The 27994-nt window shown below is 45.1% G+C and overlaps 2 protein-coding genes across 4 annotated transcripts; both read left to right on the top strand.

Moving 5' to 3' along the window:
• The first annotated feature begins 4994 nt into the window (after positions 1-4994).
• LOC124148014 (peptidoglycan-recognition protein SC2-like) lies at positions 4995-11656 on the top strand. Of its 3 annotated transcripts, none has more exons than XM_048391813.1 (6): positions 4995-5051; positions 6716-6940; positions 8639-8693; positions 9770-9967; positions 10774-10887; positions 11385-11656. In XM_048391813.1, the coding sequence occupies exons 1-6, from the start codon at positions 5034-5036 to the stop codon at positions 11582-11584; spliced, it is 810 nt and encodes a 269-aa protein (XP_048247770.1). In that variant the 5' UTR covers positions 4995-5033; the 3' UTR covers positions 11585-11656. The 3 variants fall into 3 exon arrangements, with proteins under 3 accessions (XP_048247770.1, XP_046374896.2, XP_046374895.2); XM_046518940.2 differs by lacking the exon at positions 4995-5051 and adding an exon at positions 5654-5764; XM_046518939.2 differs by lacking the exon at positions 4995-5051 and adding an exon at positions 5678-5760.
• A 5310-nt stretch (positions 11657-16966) lies between these two features.
• LOC124148077 (peptidoglycan-recognition protein SC2-like) lies at positions 16967-27397 on the top strand. The gene is made up of 6 exons (XM_048391812.1): positions 16967-17015; positions 18343-18570; positions 19307-19391; positions 23930-24130; positions 25492-25605; positions 27084-27397. The coding sequence occupies exons 2-6, from the start codon at positions 18346-18348 to the stop codon at positions 27281-27283; spliced, it is 825 nt and encodes a 274-aa protein (XP_048247769.1). The 5' UTR covers positions 16967-17015; positions 18343-18345; the 3' UTR covers positions 27284-27397.
• The last annotated feature ends 597 nt before the right edge of the window (positions 27398-27994 follow it).

The following is a 27994-nucleotide window of genomic DNA, read 5'->3' as shown; positions in this document are numbered from 1 at the left end:
CAGTAGAAAATATGGTGTGAAAAAAAACCTGGTCATCATGCGATGTTTCAAATATAGAATTAATTAGAAACATTTCTTTTGTGTGGCCTCACACAAATATTTCTCTAATATTCTGAACTCGGTACCAATTTTATAAATTAGTATTGGCTGTGTGTGATCGAGTTCAGCCAGAACATCAGAACATCGCCCTCACAAGGACATACATGTAGACGGGGAGGTTCACACACAGGACCACGACTTCTGAGTTCTCGCTCTGAGGCCTGGGACAGGACATCAACCCACCAGGGTTGCGACGAGACCGAGCGTGATTGTAGGACGCCTCGTGTAGATACGACAGATGAATCCGATTATTGTAAACTTGAGAATAGAACATTTGTTTTCTGGAATGTATCAGGACTTAATTCTAAATTAGCTGATCAGGACTTTACCGATTATTTTAACTCATTTGACATCATCGGCATAACAGAAACATGGATGAAAGATATAGACATAAGTTTGATATTACCAGGATTCAAGCTATGGATCCAAGAAGCTGGAAAGATTTCCAACTTTTGTAGACTTTCAAGAGGTATTGCCATATTAGTTAGACAACATTTTTTTAAATATGTATAATGGTCTAAAGTTTACGACAGTTAGATAAAACCGTAATTGGATTTTAAAAAGATTTACTATATTCATGTGTTTATGTTCACCCTGAATGTTCGACTTGTACACAAACCCTTTGAGACAATGCAAAAATGGCATACATATATTACAAAATGACTTGATATACTAGCACATTGTGATGATGTTTATTTGATGATTGGGGGAGACTTGAATGCCAGAACTAGAACCGAATCTGATTTTGTAGAAGATGATATCCTTGAATATCTCGAGGGACATGATACCAGTGTATGGGGATTTCTGTTTGATAATTTTAGCTTAAAAATATTTTCTGTGGATTTATCTTTGAATAATTTTGGTAAAAGTTTTCTAGATTTATGCAGTATACTAAATATGCATATTATGAATAGAAGGTGCGGGGAAGACGCCGGTGTGGGAGATTTTACTTTTATAGGAAACAAGGGTGCGAGTGTGGTGGTTTATGTTATTGCCTCGTCCGAGTTGTTTGATATGTGCCATAGCTTTGACATACCGTCTCGTGCCGAGTCCTCGCACCTTCCTGTCACGACTAGTTTACGTACGCTTCTAGTAATTGATCCTACGCCACGCAATACACATAACAATGATTGTAATGATTGAAGAGAAGGCTGAACAGTTTACAACAAAGCTGGGACTGCGCATGATTTACAGTTAACTACGGTTATAACGAACTCAAAGGGACCACTAATTTTAGTTCGTTATAACCGTAGTTCGTTGTTTGCATATATACAGCATAACTACAGCAAATAGTCGGGACAAAAAAGTAAGTTCGCTATATCGGTCAGTTCGTTATAAACGTAGTTTACTGTACAGGAGAAGGCTGTAGATGTAGCATTTGTTAACGTTGACGAAAGTATTGGGCATATTACTGAAGCTGTTATTATAGCTGCATCTGATATGAAGAAAATTCATAAGGGCTATAAATATGATCAACAATGGTTTGATAGCGAATACCAGCTACTTAAACAGGAACGATGTAGACGTTTAAATAACTTTAAATTCTAAAATATTTTGGTCATCGTTAAAAGCCATTAAATCAAAAATGACATTGCTATTCAAGCCTGGTTTGAGCATTTCCAGGAATTGTTTTTAGTTCTATTAAGCCTATTTATTTGACATGGAATTCAACGAAAATAAAGTTGACAGTGTAACAGCTGATATTCTTGAATGTCCAATATCTAAAGAGAAAATTATTGACAGCATATCCCGGCTTAAAGAGGATAAGGCATCTGGAAATGTTAATGTGATGTCAGAGTTTTTTAAACAATTCTCAGATATTTTAATACCATATTTGGAACTATTTTTTAATATCCTTTTGGAGAGATCATATTTTCCAGAGCATTGGACAGTTGGCATTATTGTTCCTCTTCACAAACAGGGCGCAACCAGCGATGTTAATAATTATAGAGGCATAACTCTCCAAAGTATATTCAGTAAAATAAAGTGAGTCACAAACCGGTTTTAGAAAGGGATACTCCACCACTGACAAATTGAATGCTTTTATCCTATATTCTATAATACAAATATATCTATCAGTGAAACGAGAGAAGCTGTATTCGTAGATTTTGCAAAAGCTTTTGACTCTGTGCAAAGGGTTAACTTGACTGTGGTCCCTCTTTCAAAGACATGGGCTAAGTAGCAAAATTGGAAAGTTATTGTGTTCTCTATATACAAATGTGAGGGTGTTTGTCCGGAACAATGGCGCTATATCGGATAATTTTGTAAGTAGCATGGGTGTGCGACAAAAAGATGAAAACATGTCATACGAATGGGGATATGGTTATATTTGGTTACAGCAACATGTAGATAAGCCACAGCATTTCTTCGCCCGTTTGACACAGACCTTAAAAGATATGTACATACAATGTACCCAGTCGTCTAAGGCGCCGCGATTCGCTGCGCAGATTTGCGTCCCTTTAGCACGCCAGAAACCTATGATTGTGGGTTCGATTCCCGGTTCGCCCCGATTATGTTTCTAGGTTTAAAAAAATTGTCAGCACCATACCCGTGCTTGTGGGTTTCACCGATGTGGTAAACGTCTGAGACACTTCGGTCTTTCCTCCCACTCTTAGCTGACACGCAGCGATATAACTGGAATACTGTTCAAAGCGGCGTTACACCCAACTCACTCACTCATAGTTATATACCCCTGACACACAAGTATTATATAGAAGTGCATGCGAAGTGTGATCTGATTTTGAAATTAATGATAGATGTTATTTAAACTATAACCCTGGTAACATATTTGTTCTGTCTAATGTCATAAATCTAAATAAAGCGACAAAACCCTTTACATATCCAATAGATATCTCTGCATAAAGCAGAGTCGATTGCACAATTCCGGCTATATGATGAGCATGTGTTTATGAATCACCATCAAATAGTAATGATACCAGATGGTCGCGAAAAGGTGAGCGTATCTGCCCCATCGGTGGCACCTTTCACAAACACATGCAAAGGCAAGTCAATTGTTCACACGAAAAAACACGGGAACATATGGTACAAGTCAAAAAAGGGAATTGCATCAGACATCACATTTGTCACTGATATGTCAAATTTGAAAATGACCTCCACGTGTCTACCATAACACTTTTTGAAAGCTTTAGTCAGGCCTTGAATGTTGTGACCTTAATCAAACTACTTCTGAGGAATCGCATGATTCTCTTTGAAATCTTAGGAGAAAGAGCATGCTCGATTGTATCTCAAAAGTTTCGCAATGTAAACACCAAATGCTGGAGCTGCTAGAATATTGCTCGACATGGAGGGGGAGTTGACTGTTGGAAAGTCATCCCTCTTGGCATACAAGTGTCATACAGTCTTGTGGAGTGTGAAGGAAAAGCCCACTGTTTCAACATAAAACAGACGAAAACAAGAACATAACTTCTAGCGCCATGATAACCTACCTTCCTTCGTCGTCGAAGTCAGTGGAACAGGTATTTGGTCTTATCTACATCGCTATGGAAAGCCGCTTTGGTCACATGTCTAGAATAACTTACGAAGTAGGAGGGATTAAGTGAGTTAGTGAGTGAGAATGGTTTTACGCCGCTTTTAGCAATATTCCAGCATTATCACGGCGGAGGACACCAGAAATGGGCTTCACACATTGTACCCATGTCGGGAATCGAATCCGGGTCTTCGGCGTGACGAGCGAACGCTTTAACCACTAGGCTACCCGACCGCCCCAGGAGGGATTAAGGATCTCCTGTCACGATATATATATATATAAACTGGTGTAAGTTCGAGACTCCGGAAACTTGTAGCATTCATCCACGAGGGGCAGATACTCCAAGTTTCGAGAAGGTTATTTTAGACATTACAAATGTATAAAATGTGGCGTATCCATAACAATGGCTATCTGGATATGTTCTTATCAATTAAGCGATGTGACAGTATGTCGTTTTAATCAGCACTGAGAATTGTTGAAATGGACATATATAACGGGACCGTGTGGTCAGGCTCGCTGACTTGGTTGATGCATGTCGTCGATCTCAATTGCGTGGATCGATGCTCATGATGTCGATCACTGGATTGTCTGGTCCAGACACGATTATTTACAGACCGCCGTCATATAGCTGGAATATTGCTGAGTGCGGCGTTAAACAACAAATAAACAAACAACAAACATGCACAATAAAACAAATGTTTTACACGCCATCCTACTGTCGTTATAGGAAATATTTTATTTAGTCATACCATATTTTAAAATGATATAAACATACTAACAAGTCAAATATTCAATGGATCCCCACATATATATATGGGCATCTATCCTGTGGCGTATTATATACGAGGAGTGGCTGAAATGCTAGCCTAACCATGGGAGTTAGTTACTACTCCTCCAACGATTCTGGAGTGCCTGGAGTGGAGAAGGCTCCCCCTGGTGTTGTAAACGGTTCTCCACAGTAAAGGAAATCTGATTGTGCCACAGTTGTCGATTGCGGATGTTGTTTAATTCCTTCAGTTCTGCCTTGTAGTTGTAAGAGTTAATGACGTCTCGCGCATTTTTTAAGAATTAAAAAACGTAGTTCCGGTGTGACAAAGGTCACGGTTATCCAATCAAAACGAAGAAAACGAGAGCAACCTTGTACGACACACGTGTGACGTACGGATTTAGTATCTTACAACCTGTATCTTCACCACATGGGTAATAATTCAGACTTACCATCCACTTAAATATATCACGCCATGATATAACTGAAATACTTTTCAAATCAGCGTTGAACACAATTCACTCACTATGTCACACAACGATGCATTTAGAAATTAATCGGCAAACATTCGGCACACAGACGTAAGCTACATGTAGTCAGTTTTGACCTCCCATATTTTTATATATGGTGTAAATAATTCTTATCAACAAAACGTGGGACGAAATTAAAGCACGCACCAACATGGAATCCATGGCCAAGGTGAGGTGAGGTTAAATGGGGTTTAACGTCGCGTCCAAGATTATTGCACTTATATAGCGACGTGCGTGCACATGTGTGTGTGGCTGCTTGTACTAGTCTGGACTGATGCCGATTTTATGGTGCTAACCCACTGAGATACCATGCCGCAGTTTAACATGAATACCCCACTCAGACACGGTATACTGACTCCGAGCCGACCAGTCCTTGTTTTAGCCCCTTAATTCCGAGCGCCATACAGGGTAACAACAAGTACCATCTTTTAACGTCTATTGGTATGACGCGGTCGGGGATCGAACCCCGGACCTTCCGCTCTAGGGCGGACGCTCTACCACTAGACCACGGAGGCGGTCAGGAATCCAGTGATTCAGTGATTTCCTTAAACAAGCATCAAACAATAAAATGGAACAAGTGATTTATAATATATTGTACTGCAGCGAATTTTATTGCTCCAAATGCATATTTTCAAAATTATATCACTTAATGGAAGGAAATTTATCATAAAATAATTATCCGAAAACTAGAGCTCGTCAATGGGTCACCCAGTTAACGTTATGAAGACTCATTCTTGCTGCCTTTCAATCGCCTTTATCTTCACAAAGGGAGTGGCACCTACTTTCAGAAGGTCAAAACGTGCTTCTTCTTATCAAAATAATAACGTTTAGGGTATGAAAATAACACTTTACCTGTATGTACGATTGCCGTTTGACCGGTAGGTAAGCTTGAATAACACCTGATCCTTTCAACACACGGCTAGACAACTGAGGCTAACAACACGTTAACAAAACAATGTATTCAAGACATTTATCCGTTTATCCTGACACTAGTCGTCCGATTTATAAACGTGTTACCATATGGCCCAACAGTATGTATGTGTAACTTTCCAAGCCTGATAGGGGGTTCGGGTGGCAGAGGCGTGTGAGGGGCCGGGATTCGTAGTGCAGAGTTGCTTCCCTTTGGCACGCCAGAAACCTATGATTGTGGGTTCGAATCCCGGTTCGCCAGGATTATGTTTCTAGGTTTGTCAGCACCGTGCTCGTGGGTCTCACCGAAGTGGTAAACGTCTGAGACTTGCATCACTTCGGGCTTTCCTCCCACATTGAGCTGATGACACGCCGTGATATAATTGGAATACTGTTAATAGCGGTGTTAAACCCAACTCACTCACTCACTCAAAGCCTGATATACAACTCCTTGGAAAAACGCGAATACGAAAATGCAAGAATGTAACATCCGTCGAAATCTATTGTAACCGTTTCGCATTCTTGTTTTTTTTCTTAATATTTTCTCAAGGTCGAGATGACGCTTAAATAGTCTTTCAGTGTACTATTGTTTTGATGATGTCTTTGCAAAAAAAGCATTATTAACCTAACGTAGGCCTGGAATTTCCCCAAGAAAGATATGTTTCTAAAATCCCATATAGTCTAACATTTCTTTTCGGTTTACAAAAAAACTTCATTGAAGTAACACAGAAAGGAAATATTATGTTTATACCATAATATAGGCATAACATGCTAAGATGGTAATTTTCCCCATGCTTCATTAAGCTATGTTACTGTGTTTGTCATCTTACTGTAAAGATTTAATGTTTAACTGATATCGATTTTCCAAAAGTATAATGTCTGGAACTACATGTATGTAACAAATACATCTTTCCATCTTTCCAGTTCAGGATGCGACTCCTAATTGGACTGGCACTGTCAATGTTCTCATTAGAAGCCGCCAGGGCAGCAAAATGCGCATGCGCAACAACATCTGTTCACGTCCGGTCAGGAGCCGGAACAAGCCATGCTATTCTCGGAACTGCCCACGGAGGGAATTGTTTCCCTTTCAAAGGAGATGAAAGTAAATCTGGTGCCTATGAGTGGGTCCACGTGGACTTCACCGGAAAGGTTGGTCTGGAATTGAGTTAATTGTTGTTTTTTGCCAGTCAACGTGGCGGTTGGGTAGCCTGGTGATTAAAGCGTCCGCTCGTGGCGCCGAAGACCCGTGTTCGATTCCCAGTCTGATGAAGCCCATTTCTCGTGTTCCCGTTTGAATATCGCTTAAACGACGTAAAAACATACTCCCTCCCTCGCTGCAGTCAGCGATATTGCCCTGTCGAAGGGCTGCCTGTGAAATGTCTGGACCATACAAACCAAATGTTCACGGCCTTATTTCCGATCCACCCAATTTAGGTTCGATTCCACACAAACAACCTGGTCACACCTTGTTACTACCCGACTCCTGTTTCAGTCTGCTCTTGCAACAAACACCCAGGGTGGACCAGGTTAGAGTAAGAGTAGCTCTCCAGTATTATAATGCTTGTCGAATGAACCACATGACAAGGCCCTAGCATTGTATTGCTTGAAAGAACCGCATGGCAAAGCCCTGGCATTGTACTGCTTGTCGAAAGAACCGCAAGGCAAAGGCTCTAGCATTGTATTGCTTGTAAGAACAACATGACAAAGCCCTAGCATTGTATTGCTTGTCGAAAGAACCGCAAGGCAAGGCCCTAGCATTATTGTGTTAACCGAAAGAACCGCATGGCAAAGCCCTACCATTGTATTGCTTGTCGAAAGAACATGACAAGGCCCTAGCGTTGTATTGCTTGTCGAAAGAACATGACAAGGCCCTAGCATTGTATTGCTTGAAAGAACCGCATGGCACAGCCCTAGCATTGAATTGCTTGTCGAAAGAACAACATGACAAGGCCCTAGCATTGTATTGCTTGTCGAAAGAACATGACAAGGCCCTAGCATTGTATTGCTTGTCGAAAGAACATGACAAGGCCCTAGCATTGTATTGCTTGAAAGAACCGCATGGCACAGCCCTAGCATTGTATTGCTTGTCGAAAGAACCGCAAGGCAAGGACCTAGCATTGTATTGCTTGAAAGATCCGCATGGCAAGGCCCTAGCATTGTATTGCTTGTCGAAAGAACCACATGACAAGACCCTAGCATTGAATTGCTTGTCGAAAGAACCGCATGGCAAGGCCCTTGCATTATTGTGTTAACCGAAAGAACCGCATGGCAAAGCCCTATCATTGTATTGCTTGTCGAAAGAACATGACAAGGCCCTAGCATTGTATTGCTTGGAAGAACCGCATGGCACAGCCCTAGCATTGAATTGCTTGTCGAAAGAACAACATGACGAGGCCCTAGCATTGTATTGCTTGTAAGAGCCGCATGACAAAGCCCTAGCATTGTATTGCTTGTCGAAAGAACCGCATGGCAAGGCCCTTGCATTATTGTGTTAACCGAAAGAACCGCATGGCAAAGCCCTATCATTGTATTGCTTGTCGAAAGAACATGACAAGGCCCTAGCATTGTATTGCTTGTAAGAGCCGCATGGCAAAGCCCAAGCATTGTATTGCTTGTCGAAAGAACCTGGCGCCCGCAAGGCAAGGACCTAGCATTATTGTGTTAACCGAAAGAACCGCATCCCCATAGGACGTTGTTCATTTTTTCGTTTAAAGATTTAGATCATATAAGTAACAAAATTTAGGTTCAGGTCGAAACAGCCCTATGACAATGACATAACAAGGATTTGCAACGCCTTCAAAACATAATAAATGTATGCGTCTATCATTGATTTTTATTTTTATGTAGGACGGTTGGATTGCTGAGGATTACGTTGAACTCAAGGAGTGTCCCACAGGCTCAGGTTTGATGAAGCAATTTATTCATAATATTTATATATATATTATTCCTATAACATCACTAAACATTATTAAGGTGCAACGTCCGACATGCAGCGGTCAGGTTTCAGTTGTCTGTTTGTTTTATCGTTGACAACATGTTAACTAGGTCACGGTGGCCGATTAAAGGTAACCATCGATCGGTCATTTCACGGACAGTTTGGGTGTAAGAGAAACATGTCACAGCGTTAACTCGAATAAACTGTTGTCAAGGGAGATAAGTTCAATCAACTTGCACTGGTGATGGCTTGGGTGTAACAAAACATATCACAGTGTCAACTCGAATAAAATGTTGTTTAGAGATAATAAGTTCAATTAATATGTTGAACTGGTAACGTTTGTGGAAAGGGCAATTCGACGTATTTAGGCCGCGTTGTGCGTTTGGTCAGCCAGCCTAGGTCAGTATGACTAGATGGTCATCTGTAACAACAGAGACAACATCCCGCGCCGTCGGGATACGATGACATGCAGTCAACCAAGTGACTTTGAATCAGTGTACCCTGCAATCCCCACCGGGTAGGTGCTACTGTGACAAAAACCTTATTCGTAGCAAGCAACAACATATTATATAGGAAACAGTTCGTCAGTGGCTTTTCTTTAACATTGTTTGTGATAGTTTGGGTAAACGCCATGAATAGCACTCCATGGTCTTTGACGTGTATCACGTAATGTGACGTCGTTAATTGACAGGGGATATGGTTTGCTCATGCGTGTAACACACTGGGCATCACAGTTGCGTCCCTTTGTCGAAGCAGGATGGCCAATGAGTTGGGATTCCCGTTTAGCCCAGATCATTATCCTTTGATTGTCAGAATCATACCCGTGCTTGTGGTTTTCACCTAAAGTGGAAAACGTCAATGGGTTTTCCTTCCACATTCCACAACTCAAATACACACATGGTAATTAACAAAGTATTTTGTGAACGTATTCAAGGACCAAAACAGAAAACATTATCACGATCAAGGTGTAGACTTACAATTTCATTTCACAGCTCGTCACGGTATTTCTTTCAGGTATATTGCACTTTGTCGTGACGTTGCAGGAACCAGCACTAACGACGGTTGTCCAAACATCGTGACCAGAGCTCAGTGGGGTGCACGACCACCAACGTCCAGAAGTCTTTTGCACAGTGCCGTCAAATACGCCTTCATCCACCATGGCGCTAGCGCCGCATGTCACACCGAGGCTGAGTGTGCAGCCATTGTACGGGGATACCAGCGTTACCACATGGACGGACACCGTAAGTTGTTTTTATCTGTCAAAAGCAGCAAGTGAAACAGAAGGATTTGAAGCTGTCCTCTACAAGTTCAGCAGCCACAGGGGAATCGGTGGGTACACGAACCTTCATCTCGCAAAGTCCGCAGACTCGCTACAAAGATTTAACACGTTATAAAGAAATATTTTGAAAAAATAATTTACCTTTTGCCTGCTACCGGGCTCCCTCTCAGTGCCGGTATTCGATGTGCAAACAGGGTCAGTTGTGACGTGGCAATAAAGTGACGTATGACCATGACCTCTTACATACTTCAAGGGTAGTTAATCCAAAGTCAGACTTTAATTGCAGTGACATCCCTTTACTCGTGTTATTTTAGAAGACGGGTACCTGTTGTTCGGGTGTGGTAAAAACAACATATTTGCACATTTCCAGAAGAATACCACTTGTAATTTGTCATAATTATGAGTATACACATGTCAAGTTTTATTATCTTTTCTGAATGCAATATTTAACAGAACAACTTTCGTCCATTCCCTTTCTCTCAGTTTAATATTATATTTTTTCAAATCACTGAACGTCATGAACCCGTGAAGATAAGGGTTAGAATTGATCTTCAGCAACCCATGCTTGTCGTAACAGGCGGCTAATGCTTGTCGTAACAGGCGACTAACGGGATCGGGTGGTCAGACTCGATGACTTGGTTCATGCATGTCAGCGTTTCCCAGTCGGGTAGATCGATGCTCTTGGTGTCAATCACTGGATTGTCTGATGCAGAATCGATTATTTAAACAACAAAGAAATAAACTTAACATCATGTTTCTTTCTCTCAGACTGGAACGACATAGGCTACAGTTTTGTCGTCGGCGAAGACGGCAACGCCTACGAAGGTCGTGGCTGGGACGCAGTGGGGGCCCACACTCAAGGCTACAACACAGTGGGCCTTGGTAGGACTGCTAGTTGATCAACACGCATTGAGAATCACACAGTGAATCCCCGTTAATCTGGGAAATCACGGAAATGAGTAATGTCATGTGTACACATGTAAGCATTCCAAGCAGCTGTCGTCCACAAGTTGTCCTTTCATACCATAATGCTCTCTATGGTTTAAGCACATGATTACCCCGCCCATACGAGAATATTTGAATACTTACATTTGCACTATTATAAATATATACCATTGTACTCTTACAACACATACCCTTGTACTATTACAATACACACAATTGGACTTTTACCAACAAATACCATTGTATTGTTACAACACAAACCCTTGTACTATTACAATACACACAATTGGACTTTTACCAACACATACCATTGTATTGTTACAACACATATCCTTCTCCTTTTTCAATACACACAATTGGACTTTTACCAACACATACCAATGTACTGTTAAAACACACGGGTTACCCACTGATCAATCCTTGCTTCCTGTCAGGGTTTTGTATAATCGGCAACTTCATGGAGCGTCTCCCCGACTCCAAGGCCCTGGACACCGTGCAGAAGCTGATAGCCTGTGGGGTGTCTAAAGGCAAGATCCAGTCCAGCTACATCCTCAGGGGCCACCGAGACATGGGCAGCACTGCATGCCCCGGGACCAAGCTGTATGACCTCATCAAGACCTGGCCGCATTACTAACAATGATTCAACACATTGCGTGATTAATTCACGCAAATTATGAATAAACCGTTTCTGCAAAGCGTTCTGTAAGATGGCATTTGATGATCTATTTACGTTTGCGTGCGTGCGTGCGTGCGTGCGTGCGTGCGTGCGTGCGTGCGTGCGTGCGGCGCTTCAAATGTGTAGAGTGGTGTCCCTTTCCTGTTAATTGTCAAAGAATTCGCAGTTCGGTGGTTCGTATCCCAGGTTCGCCCGAGTTCGATAATTGGTCTGTCAGCGCCATGACCTTGCTGGTGCCTTTCGCCAAAATGGTAAACGCCCACGGCTTGCGCCACTCGAAACATACCATTTAGTAGATTGAGGTGTAGACTGAGCCTTAAGCACCAGTTTCAGAAATGAAATATAACTAGATTCCTCCGAAAACTGTGGTGACTTATTTGATTCCTCAGCGAGGAGACCGTTCACGAAGATGTTTCATCGATGGACCGGAGTATCGAGATTCAGAAAATTTTGTGAAATGGTTTAAAGAACTGACAGCTTGTATTGTTTTAAATCTTAGCATGATATATATTAAACTCAACTTGGTCACAGAATATTTCAGCAAACGTTGGGGGCAATCACTCAGATGGCCTTCAAACTATTCAGGCTTCAAACTATGAATCCGTTGACCATTACAGTGCGAGAACATGTCAAGGGGTCATAAGTTGATGTCATCTGATTCATTACATTTCTGACAGAGGCAGTGTCTGAAGCTTAAAGGGGCGGTCGGGTAGCCTAGTGGTTAAAGCGTTCGCTCGTCACGCCGAAGACCCGGGTTCGATTCCTGACATGGGTACAATGTGTGAAGCCCATTTCTGGTGTCCCCCGTGACTTCCGTGAAGATAGCGAGAAACTCTCAGAAAGAAATGGTACCCTAGCTGACTCTGCCATACATCGATGATGGGTTAGAATGGTGTCGGGCCGGGAAACAGAATCAATAAAATCCATTAGAACCGGGACACAGATTCACCAGTCGTATAAGGGAAGCAGTGTTTGTTCAAGACGTTTACCGAAGATTCCAGTTGAACCATCTCAATTTATTTATTTCGTTCTATTTGTATTGTACCTTGTATAGATAAATCATTCCATACTACAACACAATGACATAATGCGCTTTTTCTGTCTGCTGAGGTTCGGGTCAATTTGTCAAAAGTGAAAGAACATGTCATCTGAAGTTCACTGAAAAAATAATACAGTAAACTACGTTTATAACGAACACGCTTATAACGAACTTACTTTTTAGTCCCGACTATTTGTTGTATATATGCTGTATATATGTTTATAACGAACTACGGTTATTACGAATTAAAATTAGTGGTTTCTTTGAGTTCGTTATAACCGTAGTTTACTGTATGTGAAATGCTGGACGTCCTCACTGATAACATCTGTTCGATCCATTGTTTGATTGCACGTCATCGTACCCTAACGGCGTGGGACACTAACACCAGGAGTGTGCCTGGCCTAGTCCTGCACCATGACCGTGGAATATATTTATTTTATGAAAAAATAATAATCTAGAAATGCATACAAAAGCAAGTCTAGCCAGCTCAAGCTAGCTCTGAAATCAGCATAGGGAATTTTTTTGATTTTTAGAGTCAAGAAGGATATTGTGTAATATAAGATTTCAGAGACTAAATGTTAGTCTATGCATGGCCCAACTCGATTAGTTACAAGCTGCTGTCAAGTAGCGGGAATACTGATTTTTAAGCCGTTAAACGACACACACACACACACACACACACACACACACACACACACACACGCACGCACGCACGCACGCACGCACGCACGCACGCACGCACGCACGCACACACACACACACCCTAAGGGCTGGTAGGATGGCCTTTCGGTCAGTGCGTTCTCTCGTCACGCCGAGTATCTAGGTTCGATTTCCCGTTCGTGTACAACATACTCAAAGTACCCATAATCCTGGAATATTGCCGAAACCGGCGTTTAAACCATAGTCACTCAGTCCATTCAATAAACTCGCCTACTATCTAGCAATGTTAGGTCAATATATACTACTCACACTTTGCTAAGGATCAAGTTTGATGATATCAAAAAACATAATTGAAATATCCCGGTACACACTGATTGGGCAACCCCTATAGCACCTCAATATCATGATGTACGGGCAGAGGCATTCATGGGCACGATGTGCACAAGGTGCTTGAAAACCTGTGTTTGGATTATCGTGACAGAATCGTTGGACATCATTATCAGAGAAGACACCTGCATTTGTCACAACGGTTTGCAACAACTAAATACACCCCTCAGCGTCAAAGATGTAGTTTCACGACCGAAGAAGTATGGGAATGCTTGAAACCGGTTCAACACAACGTCACGTTGCAAACGTGTTTGGTGTCAACAAAAGTTTGGTCAGCAGGGCATGGAATCGATACCAGACGTTTGGATCAGCCGTCAAGCGACATAAGTGATCAACAGCGTTCCACCACACAGCTGGACGACAGGTTTCTCCAGACTGCAGCAAGACGTCATCATTTCGTATGTGCCAACACGCTCAGAAATGACCTGCGAAACGCCAGAGGCGTGAACGTTTCTAAGACAGTGCGCAATCGTCACCGTGAGTGGTGCCGGTCACGTAGGGCATGCATTCGCATCCCCTGACCCAACATCACTGACAGGCACGTTTGGATTGGTCTGAAGATCACGTCAATTGGATAGACCAGCTCCAGTACTTTTCACTGATGAATCAAGATACTGCCCAGACTCCACAGATCGCCGTGCCCGAGTGTGACGTAGACAAGGACAACGATTTCAGGATTCCAGCGTAGCCGAACATAACAGCTATGGAGGGGGCTCAATCATGATTTGGGTTGGGATCAGTAGATCTGGAAGAACAATGTCTATGTCCTACAACAGGGCAGGATGTGCTACAGGGATGACATTCTGGATGTGTACGTGAGACCGTATGCTGGTACAATCGGACCGAACTCCACTCCACGACATCATCATGCCAGGGTCGTTGATGTTTACTTAGATATCGAACACCTGTGGAACGATGGCCCTCACACGACGCCCTATCCTTCCGGCAACTCTACAGGAATAACACTGCAATGTTCTTACTGAAGAATGGAACAATCATCCCTTGGCAACCATGAAGACACTTATAGGGAGACGACGGTGCCAGGCTGTAATCGCATCACTTGAACCAAATACGCGCAACTGAGTTGTATTTGAATTTTCGTGATTCTTTTACGTTTAAGTGTTTTTTTCAGATACTCTCATTTTGACGTGTGTTTTGACTTATTATTGGTGACATGGTGTTTGTTGGAATTGTGTTGCATTGACAACGGACTTTTGTTCAGGAAACATCTTTACACAATATTGTCTTTGTCTATTTCAACAGATGCACGCATTTTGACATATAACCTTTAAAGGTGGTATCCTTAGCAGACTTTGAGCAGTATAGGTTATCTTGTCCTACCTGTTTTCTTATCAGGCCATTTTGCTAGGTATTTCTGCTCCTGATCCAGTTTTTAAGGTAAGTAACAAATACGCGGCCGATATATTTGATTGCAGATCTGGAAAGATAATGAGATTTGTTGGTTTTAAACTCTGCAACTGGCATAGCAGGATATATATACGCATTAACCTCATCTTGCGGCTACGATTTCAATGCTGGGACGGTTTCTTAATAAGCAAACACACAGTCAATGGAGGTCGACAATGTGTAGGCCCTTTGTCATACACCTATTGTCAGATATCGGATTGTCGGTGCCAGATATGTAAAAACAGTACACTGTATCCGTTAAGGAAGAGAATTTATTGATGTCAACCCTTTTTTTATTATGAGGAACACAACTTTTCGGAGTATATTCTTACTCCTTCATCGGTTGGCATCCATAAATTCTCTTCCTTCACTTCTAAATGCCTTTTAAAGATATAACTGTAATCGTTGTGAGTCAAATAATTCAACCAACCTAAATGTGACATTTCTCAGCTTCATGATATGCATATATATATATATATATATATATATATATATATATATATATATATCTGACAGAATCGTTGGACATCATTATCAGAGAAGACACCTGCATTTGTCACAACGGATTGCAACAACTACATGCACATATGCCCCCTCAGGGTCAAAGATGTAGTTTGACGACCGAAGAAGTATGGGCAATGCATGCTTAAAACGGGGTCAAGACAACGTCACGTTGCAAACGTGTTTGGTGTCAGCCAAAGTTTGGTCAGCAGGGCATGGAATCGATACCAGACGTTTGGATCAGCCGTCAAGCGACATAAGTGATCAACAGCGTTCCACCACACAGCTGGACGACAGGTTTCTCCAGACTGCAGCAAGACGTCATCATTTCGTATGTGCCAACACGCTCAGAAATGACCTGCGGAACGCCAGTGGCGTGAACGTTTCTAAGACAGTGCGCAATCGTCACCGTGAGAGTGGTGCGGGTCACGTAGGGCATGCATTCGCATCCCCTGACCCAACATCACTGACAGGCACGTTTGGATTGGTCTGAAGATCACGTCAATTGGATAGACCAGCTCCAGTACTTTTCACTGATGAATCAAGATACTGCCCAGACTCCACAGATCGCCGTGCCCGAGTGTGACGTAGACAAGGACAACGAATCAGGATTCCAGCGTAGCCGAACATAACAGCTATGGAGGGGGCTCAATCATGATTTGGGGTGGGATCAGTAGACCTGGAAGAACAATGTCCTACAACAGGGCAGGATGTGCCACAGGGATGATATTCTGGATGGGTACGAGAGACCGCATGCTGGTACAATCGGACCGAACTCCATCCTCATGGACGATAACGCACGACATCATCACGCAAGGGTCGTTGATGTTTACATAGCACAGGTGACCATTGTCCGCATGGAGTGGCCAGTCCGGTCTCCAGACCTCAACCCTATCGAACATCTATGGAGCGATGGCCCTCTCACGACGCCCTATCCTTCCGGCAACTCTACAGGAATAACACTGCAATGTTCTTACTGAAGAATGGAACAATCATCCCTTGGCAACCATGAAGACACTTATAGGGAGACGACGGTGCCAGGCTGTGATCGCATCACTTGGACCAAATACGCGCAACTGAGTTGTACTTGAATTTTCGTGATTCTTTTACGTTTAAGTGGGTTTTTTTAGATACTCTCATTTTGACGCGTGGTTTGACTGATAATTGGTGACATGTTGTTTGTTGGATTGTGTGGCATTGACAACGGACTTTTGTTCAGGAAACATCTTTACACAATATTGTCTTTGTCTATTTCAACAGATGCACGCATTTTGACATATAACCTTTAAAGGTGGTATCCTTAGCAGATTTTGAGCAGTATAGGTTATCTTGTCCTACCTGTTTTCTTATCAGGCCATTTTGCTAGGTATTTCTGCTCCTGATCCAGTTTTTAAGGTAAGTAACAAATACGCGGCCGATATATTTGATTGCAGATATGGAAAGATAATGAGATTTGTTGGTTTTAAACTCTGCAACTGGCAAAGCAGGATATATATACGCATTAACCTCATCTTGCGGCTACGCTTTCAATGCTGGAACGGCTTCTTAATAAGCAAACACACAGTCAATGGAGGTCGACAATGTGTAGGCCCTTTGTCATACACCTATTGTCAGATATCGGATAGTCGGTGCCAGATATGTAAAAACAGTACACTGTATCCGTTAAGGAAGATAATTTATTGATGTCAACCCTTTTTTATTATGAGGAACACAACTTTTCGGAGTATATACATATTCCTTCGTCAGTTAGCATCCATAAATTCTCTTCCTTCACTTCTAAATACCTTTCAAAGACATAACTGTATTCGGTGCGAGTCAAGTAATTCAATAAACCTAAATGTGACAATTCTCAGCTTCATGATATGCATATATAATCCCGTGGTAATCCCTGACGCGGTGGTACGGGTGGTCCAGTCGTCTAAGGTGCCGCGATTCGCTGTGCAGAGTTACCTCCCTTGGGCACGCCAGAAACCTATGATTGTGGGTTCGAATCCCGGTTCACCCCGATTATGTTTTAATGTTTGTCAGCACCATACCCGTGCTCGTGGGTTTCACCGAAGTGGTAAACGTCTGAGACCTGCATCACTTCGGGCTCCCCTCCCACATTAAGCTGACACGCCGCAATATAACTGGAATACTGTTAGAAGCGGCGTTAAACCCAACTCACTCACTCACACACTTATCCCTGACGCCACTTGACGATTAATGCTACATTTAATTAGCTCTGTGTCATGTCTGATAGCTGATGTTTTACGTAAAGGAGATGTTATCTCGAACACAATGGGACTGAACCAGTGGTGCCCAGTAAGCATATCTGTGTTTTATTCACAATACCTTTGACAACACCTGGAGATATAGTTGTACAATCGACTCAATCGTATAATTGCAAAGTTTTCTTGTGAATTTGAAAGAGTTTTGTCGCTTTTATTTGTGACAGATCCATGACAATAGTTTTCTGACTAGCTTTTCACTTGCTTCATCTTATCAATTCCTTCATGTATTATAATATGAACATGCAACCCCCTTGAGAAACATTCATCGTTCTTGTACTAACTTTTCAGAATTTCACGAATGGCGTCATCGGTGATGACCACGAAAACTAACCAATTATTGAAAAAATTACAATCTACTTTTCATCCGACGAAAAACTTGACATGTTGGCCTTTTGGTGTTGTTTAATTGAGTTTTACCTTTTGTTGAACATATTTGTTACTTATTGTAGATCATGATCGGCCAGATTGTAGCTGCGTTGTTGCTCATAGCAACAAGTGTGGAGGTCATCAGCGCAGCGACATGCGCATGTGGAAAGGTCACGGTTCACATCCGGTCAGGACCCGGAACAAGCCATGGCACAATTGGGAACATCTACCCCGGGTTCTGTTATCAGTTCAAGGGAGATGAGAGCAAAGCCAGTGGCTATGAGTGGGCCCATATAGACTATAATGGGAAGGTAGGCACACAGATACCACGAGCAAGTGGTGCCCCCGCTGTGGTTTGGTCCCAGTACACTATATCTTGTCGTAAGGGCCAACTAAAAGTGGGATCCGGCCGGGGAGTCAATCTGTGGCCCTCACGATTGTGAGTCATAGGCGGATCGGGGGACATCCCCCTCCCCCTTTTTGAAACCAAATCTAGTATATTGTAGGCAGTTAAATTAACTGCGAAAAGGTTTTCATATTTTGGACGCCTCCCTTAAAATGCTGGACCCACCCTTGTGTGTCATCGCTTCCCTGTCGTTATTTACTCGTCAAGTCAATGATTTGGCTGATCTAGATTCAGTCCCACATTGTCAATAAATGGTGTGCCTGATCCAGACTCAAATTATCCATAGGCCAATGTGGTATAGCTGTAATATTGCTGAATGCTGGGATCAAGAAGATGCTAAACTCTTTCAATCTGCTAGAAATGGCCTTCTCCGAAGCATCGAATTTAATTAAATACACATTTAGCTTTAGTTTTGAAGCACCTCCGATTCGTCCAATATTTCCTATTTACATAAACGTTACATAAGCAGTTTTGGACTCGTTATGCCTTCTCATCGAAATATACAAGTATGTGTTGCCATATCTGAAATAGGTAGGTCAATATATATTTATCAAGACCGTTGTCATCTTACATTTGTTTTTATGTGTTAATAAGGGAATATTCATTTATAATTGGTGTGTAAAGGTGACTTGTTGTTGCAGAACGGATGGGTTGCAGAGAACTACGTGGACCTGAAGGCGTGTCCGTCGTCGGTGACCACCCACCCCAACACGGGTACACACACTGGTAAGGGGAGGCATGTAGCCGTGACCGTCGTCGGTGATCACCCACCCCAACACGGGTACACACACTGGTAAGGGGAGGCATGTAGCCGTGACCGTCGTCGGTGACCACCCACCCCAACACGGGTACACACACTGGTAAGGGGAGGCATGTAGCCGTGACCGTCGTCGGTGACCACCCACCCCAACACGGGTACACACACTGGTAAGGGGAGGCATGTAGCCGTGACCGTCGTCGGTGACCACCCACCCCAACACGGGTACACACACTGGTAAGGGGAGGCATGTAGCCGTGACCGTGGTCGGTGACCACCCACCCCAACACTGGTACATACACTGGTAAGGGGAGGCATGTAGCCGTGACCGTCGTCGGTGATCACCCACCCCAACACGGGTACACACACTGGTAAGGGGAGGCATGTAGCCGTGTCCGTCGTCGGTGACCACCCGCCCCAACAAGGGTACACACACTGGTAAGGGGAGGCATGAAGGCGTGTCTCTCGTCGGTGACCACCCACCCCAACACGGGTACACACACTGGTAAGGGGAGGCATGTAGCCGTGACCGTCGTCGGTGATCACCCACCCCAACACGGGTACACACACTGGTAAGGGGAGGCATGTAGCCGTGACCGTCGTCGGTGATCACCCACCCCAACACGGGTACACACACTGGTAAGGGGAGGCGAGTAGCCGTGTCCGTCGTCGGTGACCACCCACCCCAACACGGGTACACACACTGGTAAGGGGAGGCATGTAGCCGTGTCCGTCGTCGGTGACCACCCACCCCAACACGGGTACACACACTGGTAAGGGGAGGCATGTAGCCGTGACCGTCGTCGGTGACCACCCACCCCAACACGGGTACACACACTGGTAAGGGGAGGCATGTAGCCGTGTCCGTCGTCGGTGACCACCCACCCCAACACGGGTACACACACTGGTAAGGGGAGGCATGTAGCCGTGACCGTCGTCGGTGACCACCCACCCCAACACGGGTACACACACTGGTAAGGGGAGGCATGTAGCCGTGACCGTCGTCGGTGACCACCCACCCCAACACGGGTACACACACTGGTAAGGGGAGGCATGTAGCCGTGACCGTCGTCGATGATCACCCACCCCAACACGGGTACACACACTGGTAAGGGGAGGCATGTAGCCGTGACCGTCGTCGGTGACTACCCACCCCAACACGGGTACACACACTGGTAAGGGGAGGCATGTAGCCGTGACCGTCGTCGGTGACCACCCAACCCAACACGGGTACACACACTGGTAAGGGGAGGCATGTAGCCGTGACCGTCGTCGGTGACCACCCACCCCAACACGGGTACACACACTGGTAAGGGGAGGCATGTAGCCGTGACCGTCGTCGGTGACCACCCACCCCAACACGGGTACACACACTGGTTAGGGGAGGCATGTAGCCGTGTCCGTGGTCGGTGACCACCCACCCCAACACGGGTACACACACTGGTAAGGGGAGGCATGTAGCCGTGACCGTCGTCGGTGACCACCCACCCCAACACGGGTACACACACTGGTAAGGGGAGGCATGTAGCCGTGACCGTGGTCGGTGACCACCCACCCCAACACGGGTACACACACTGGTAAGGGGAGGCATGTAGCCGTGACCGTCGTCGGTGACCACCCACCCCAACACGGGTACACACACTGGTAAGGGGAGGCATGTAGCCGTGACCGTCGTCGGTGACTACCCACCCCAACACGGGTACACACACTGGTAAGGGGAGGCATGTAGCCGTGACCGTCGTCGGTGACCACCCACCCCAACACGGGTACACACACTGGTAAGGGGAGGCATGTAGCCGTGACCGTCGTCGGTGACTACCCACCCCAACACGGGTACACACACTGGTAAGGGGAGGCATGTAGCCGTGACCGTCGTCGGTGACTACCCACCCCAACACGGGTACACACACTGGTAAGGGGAGGCATGTAGCCGTGACCGTGGTCGGTGACCACCCACCCCAACACTGGTACACACACTGGTAAGGGGAGGCATGTAGCCGTGACCGTGGTCGGTGACTACCCACCCCAACACGGGTACACACACTGGTAAGGGGAGGCATGTAGCCGTGACCGTCGTCGGTGACTACCCACCCCAACACGGGTACACACACTGGTAAGGGGAGGCATGTAGCCGTGACCGTCGTCGGTGACTACCCACCCCAACACGGGTACACACACTGGTAAGGGGAGGCATGTAGCCGTGACCGTCGTCGGTGACTACCCACCCCAACACGGGTACACACACTGGTAAGGGGAGGCATGTAGCCGTGACCGTGGTCGGTGACCACCCACCCCAACACGGGTACACACACTGGTAAGGGGAGGCATGTAGCCGTGACCGTCGTCGGTGACTACCCACCCCAACACGGGTACACACACTGGTAAGGGGAGGCATGTAGCCGTGACCGTGGTCGGTGACTACCCACCCCAACACGGGTACACACACTGGTAAGGGGAGGCATGTAGCCGTGACCGTCGTCGGTGACTACCCACCCCAACACGGGTACACACACTGGTAAGGGGAGGCATGTAGCCGTGACCGTCGTCGGTGACTACCCACCCCAACACGGGTACACACACTGGTAAGGGGAGGCATGTAGCCGTGACCGTCGTCGGTGACCACCCACCCCAACACGGGTACACACACTGGTAAGGGGAGGCATGTAGCCGTGACCGTCGTCGGTGACCACCCACCCCAACACGGGTACACACACTGGTAAGGGGAGGCATGTAGCCGTGACCGTCGTCGGTGACCACCCACCCCAACACGGGTACACACACTGGTAAGGGGAGGCATGTAGCCGTGACCGTCGTCGGTGACCACCCACCCCAACACGGGTACACACACTGGTTAGGGGAGGCATGTAGCCGTGTCCGTCGTCGGTGACCACCCACCCCAACACGGGTACACACACTGGTAAGGGGAGGCATGTAGCCGTGACCGTCGTCGGTGACCACCCACCCCAACACGGGTACACACACTGGTAAGGGGAGGCATGTAGCCGTGACCGTCGTCGGTGACTACCCACCCCAACACGGGTACACACACTGGTAAGGGGAGGCATGTAGCCGTGACCGTCGTCGGTGACTACCCACCCCAACACGGGTACACACACTGGTAAGGGGAGGCATGTAGCCGTGACCGTCGTCGGTGACTACCCACCCCAACACGGGTACACACACTGGTAAGGGGAGGCATGTAGCCGTGACCGTCGTCGGTGACTACCCACCCCAACACGGGTACACACACTGGTAAGGGGAGGCATGTAGCCGTGACCGTGGTCGGTGACCACCCACCCCAACACGGGTACACACACTGGTAAGGGGAGGCATGTAGCCGTGACCGTCGTCGGTGACTACCCACCCCAACACGGGTACACACACTGGTAAGGGGAGGCATGTAGCCGTGACCGTGGTCGGTGACTACCCACCCCAACACGGGTACACACACTGGTAAGGGGAGGCATGTAGCCGTGACCGTCGTCGGTGACTACCCACCCCAACACGGGTACACACACTGGTAAGGGGAGGCATGTAGCCGTGACCGTCGTCGGTGACTACCCACCCCAACACGGGTACACACACTGGTAAGGGGAGGCATGTAGCCGTGACCGTCGTCGGTGACCACCCACCCCAACACGGGTACACACACTGGTAAGGGGAGGCATGTAGCCGTGACCGTCGTCGGTGACCACCCACCCCAACACGGGTACACACACTGGTAAGGGGAGGCATGTAGCCGTGACCGTGGTCGGTGACCACCCACCCCAACACTGGTACACACACTGGTAATGGAAGGCATGTAGGATTGTCCCTCGTCGGTGACCACCCACCCCAACACGGGACGACACACTGGTAGGGGGGGGGGGGGCATAAAACCGTGTCCGTCTGTAAATAATCGAGTCCAAATCAAACAATGCAGTGATTGATATCATGAGCATCAATCCACGCAATTGGGGTAAGATAACATGCAATCAACCAAGTCAGGGAGCCTGACCACCCGATCCCGTTAGTCGTCTCTTACGACAAGCATAGTCGTCTGTTATGGCAAGCATGGGTTGCTGAAGACCTATTCTACACCGGCGTTTTACCTTCAGCTGGTACACACACTGGTACACATGCTGATACACACGCTGATACAAACACTGATAAATATAAAGCTGAAAGGTTATCCCTCGTCAGTTTCCACTGACCTTAACACTAAGACACAAACTAGCAAGTGTAGACCAAAAGAGTAGTTCACTCCCACCACAAACACACACCCAATCCCCCCCCCCCCCCCCCCCCCCCCCCCCCACACACACACACACACACGGGAATCGAACGTCTTCGGCGTGGCGAGCGAACGCTATAACCACTAGGCTACCCGACCGCTCTCGTCGACTGTGACTGATCATGACTGAGTAAAAATGAAAATGCATCAGGGCCATGGAACATCGTAGCGAGTAGGAAGGATAAACTGAGGACATGGTTACGCATCACTGTGATAATACCTCACTTGTTGCAGGCTCCAGCACCCACGCCGGCTGTCCCCGCATCCTCTCCAAGTCCGAGTGGGGGGCCAGGACACCCACGGCCGGCCAACTACACCTTCACGGCGCAGTGAAATACGCCTTCATCCACCACGGCGCCAGTGCTGCCTGTCACACTGAGACGTCGTGTGCTGCCATGGCGAGGGCCTATCAGAGAGACCATATGGACTCACGTGGTATGCCATGTGACGTTATATGAATACTCATTTAGTAAAATAATATCTCAGTAACTGACGTTGTTCGGGTATATATTTTGCAACGTTTATCCATTGGCAATTATGTTGGGTAGAATGGTCGCTGGTGCATTCGTTCTCTTATAAGTAGTAGCTTACCCTCTGTGCGCAATGGGTCCGTCAACGTGACTCTTTCGATATATTTGGCCGTACGACCTTGTCATAGCTTTGAGACGTGTTTACAATCGGAACATTGTCATGACTGGGGTTGGTATTTACCGTGTAGGACTTAATTCAATTAATATATTTCAGCGTTCACACACTGATACATGGGGAATAATAAAAATCATAATCATAATCATCGTCATCATCATCATCATTATTATCTCAATGTCAATTCTGATTTTGTTGATGGTTCTGTACTGCTGGATGGTACAGAAATGAGTGTCAACAAAGCGAAGTGCCATATCAAATCTGCCAAGACTCAAAGAGACGCAATCTGATCGACCACTGCATCGTGTTTACTGAAAAGTGAAACAGAAAGCTTTCTGTTTGTTGCTCAGGACCAGACACTTCCCACTCGAAACCGTCAGTGTGTGATTTTACATCAAAATGTAAAAATAAAATGTAGATTATGTAATGAATTTTATGAGACTGTCCAACACATTGTCAGTGGATGCCAAGCTTTGGCACAAACACAGTATCTTAAGCTACATGATGGTGCTGCTCGATCATTTTATTACCGTCTTCACAATGCTTGTATTTTTTACACAGAGGTCCATCCATGGTACGTCCCGGAATATGTAGAGGGCGTCATGGAAAATGATAAATATATAATTCTTTGGAATAGGCCCGTATACAGCCTCAGACGTATCCAGGTCAAAAAACCTGATCTTGTCCTTTTTGATAAATCCATTGAAATCATTTATATCATTTAATATTCTGTCCCTTTTGACACTAATGTGATCGATAAGATTCAGGAAAAACATGGCTAATATGCAGACCTCGCATTCGAAATGTCACGCTTGCATCCGAAGTACCAAGTTGTCCGACACCCCATTGTTCTTGGTGCCTTAGGCCTAACCAGCCTGACTGTGCCAGGATCACCCAAACCCTCTTTTTCCTTTTTTACTATTTTAATCTGTTCATGATAATAATTATTATAATTGTAAATATTCTCAGCTCCCTGGGGAGTATACATCCTATGGTACCTGCATCCACATTACCATCTCATCCTAACGGCTCATTGCCTGGTGGGCTCTGCAAGAAGCCATTTTGAATTTATAAAAAGTTGTAGTCAAACGTGGTTCTCACATCCAGTTGAACATACTCGTGCAGCTATTGAATTCCTTAAACATGTTCAGGTTTCAACGACGTCGGCTACAGCTTCCTGATCGGCGAGGACGGCAATGCCTACGAGGGTCGCGGCTGGGATATCGTCGGCGCTCACACCAAGGGCTATAACTCTGTCGGACTAGGTAGGTCCAACACTCAGACAGCAATATGCTCTGTATTGTAAAGCTGCGTCCGCGCTTAGGAAGGGAGTTGTCGTTCTTGCAACACACCCAACACATCCGCTTCCTCGTTTATCACCCGTATTAGCAGTACATGGTCATCTCTTCTGTTGACATCACATGTTAAACACCTCCGTGGAGATGGGGTAGAATCAATCCCCTGCAACCGTTGCTCCTACAATAAATGACTGCTAAGGTAGGTACTATATATAAGTATACGTCAGCCGCCCCTACTAATTCCCCTTAAATTAACCCATCCACTATCTTATATATAAATTAACCAATATATCCCACACCTTCATAAAAAAATAATATTGAAGTGAATTATTATATATAAAGGTTTAAAATGCGTACATTGTAAATTGCAATTGCTTTCAACAAGAGTTCTGTATGATGTGTTTCCTGTTTATTTAAGAAATTGACGACTCGAGGTCGTTGTTTATCATACAATAAAACACTGTAGGGAGAATAAACCGCGAGGAGCGCAGCCCCAACTGGTTTATTCTCCCTGCAGTGTTTTAGTGAACGATAAACAACGACGATATGAGATATGAACATTGTGAACAGCCTGTTTAAGGATGATAATAAAATGTACAAGCTTACAAAATATTTATCCCTATTTAAATAATGATGACTCCCTCATTAGGATCCAACTTCCGTAATGTCGGAAAAGTCCATTTTACGCAGAGGTGGGTATTTCCCGCATATTCTCACAATCCACACGTCGATAACGTGTACATTGCCTCCAAATACCGATTGTCATATCTCTTTCGCTTTGGGATGCGATCGTTTGTCTTCGTTGCCCGGCTACATCTTTGAGGAACAAATCACTCCCTTCTAAAAAATAACGTCATCATATATACGACGTCATCAAGTTGCGAGCGCATTTTCGAATCTCCAGAAATGACGTCATGACAGAACTATGTTTTATCGTGAAATAAACCACGCTAAACTCGTCATTGCTCTTTGCTTTTATCGCGTAGCTATCTTATATCACAATATATAGTTTTTTTGTAACTGCTATTGCTTTCAACCAGGGTTCTGTATGATGTGTTTCCTGTATATTACAATATAAAGACCGACTGTGTTTATATTAAAGTGGTATTGCTTTCAACCAGGGTTCTGTATGATGTGTTTCCTGTATATTACAATATAAAGACCGACTGTGTTTATATTAAAGTGGTATTGCTTTCAACCAGGGTTCTGTATGATGTGTTTCCTGTATATTACAATATAAAGATCGACTGTGTTTATATTAAAGTGGTATTGCTTTCAACCAGGGTCCTGTATGATGTGTTTCCTGTATATTACAATATAAAGACCGACTGTGTTTATATTAAAGTGGTATTGCTTTCAACCAGGGTTCTGTATGATGTGTTTCCTGTATATTACAATATAAAGATCGACTGTGTTTATATTAAAGTGGTATTGCTTTCAACCAGGGTTCTGTATGATGGGCAACTTCATGGAGCGTCTCCCCGACTCCAAGGCCCTGGTCACCGTGCAGAAGCTGATAGCCTGTGGGGTGTCTAAAGGCAAGATCCAGTCCAACTACATCCTCAGGGGCCACCGAGATGTTGGTGCCACCGCCTGTCCTGGGACCAAGCTGTACGCCCTCATCAAGACGTGGCCGCATTACTAGAATTAGGACACGTGCAGTCGTATCTCCAGGATTTGCGCATTATCCGAGTGGTATTATTGTAGCACTAAAATCACGGACAATGAAAACATCAATCAATCGGATAATAACTGTCTACATGTGTTGTCTCTTTAGTCTATCCGTATGTGTGTTTGCATGTGCACAAGCATGGTAATACTTTGAGAGTCTACGGTTGTTTGTTTGTTTGTTGTTTAACGCCGTGCTCATCAATATTACAGTTATATAACGGGGGTCTGTAAACAGTCGAGTCTGGATCAGACAATCCAGTGACTGACCTAGTGAGCATCGATTCACGCAAGTCAGTGAGCCTGACCACACAATCCCATCAGTCGCCTCTTACGACAAGCATTGTCGCATTCCACGGCAAGCATTGGTTGCTGAAGGCCTTTCCACCCCGGATCGTCTACGTACATGTACGTGCGTAGATCCTACGGATAATGGTGTATTCCTCAGTTGCTCAAAACAGATAAAGTAATCATTTTGGGGGGGCAATATGTTTCACAATATCAGTCAACTCAAAGGTAATGTATCTAAAGTAACTGAAATCTGTCAGTGAGATGCATAAATAACAATCTATTTGAGGCTATTAACATTATTCCAGTTATATCCCGGTGTGTCAAAGGGAGAGAACCCAAGCGTGACTCAGGACTGAGATGGCCTCAGACCACAATTAATTTCCTTTTTTGCTATCTA

This window comes from Haliotis rufescens, unplaced genomic scaffold (assembly GCF_023055435.1).
Source record: "Haliotis rufescens isolate VD_foot unplaced genomic scaffold, xgHalRufe1.0.p SCAF_10, whole genome shotgun sequence".
NCBI lineage: Eukaryota > Metazoa > Mollusca > Gastropoda > Lepetellida > Haliotidae > Haliotis > Haliotis rufescens.
The sequence above is the reverse complement of the archived record's forward strand: the minus strand, read 5'-3'. Positions and strand labels throughout refer to the sequence as shown.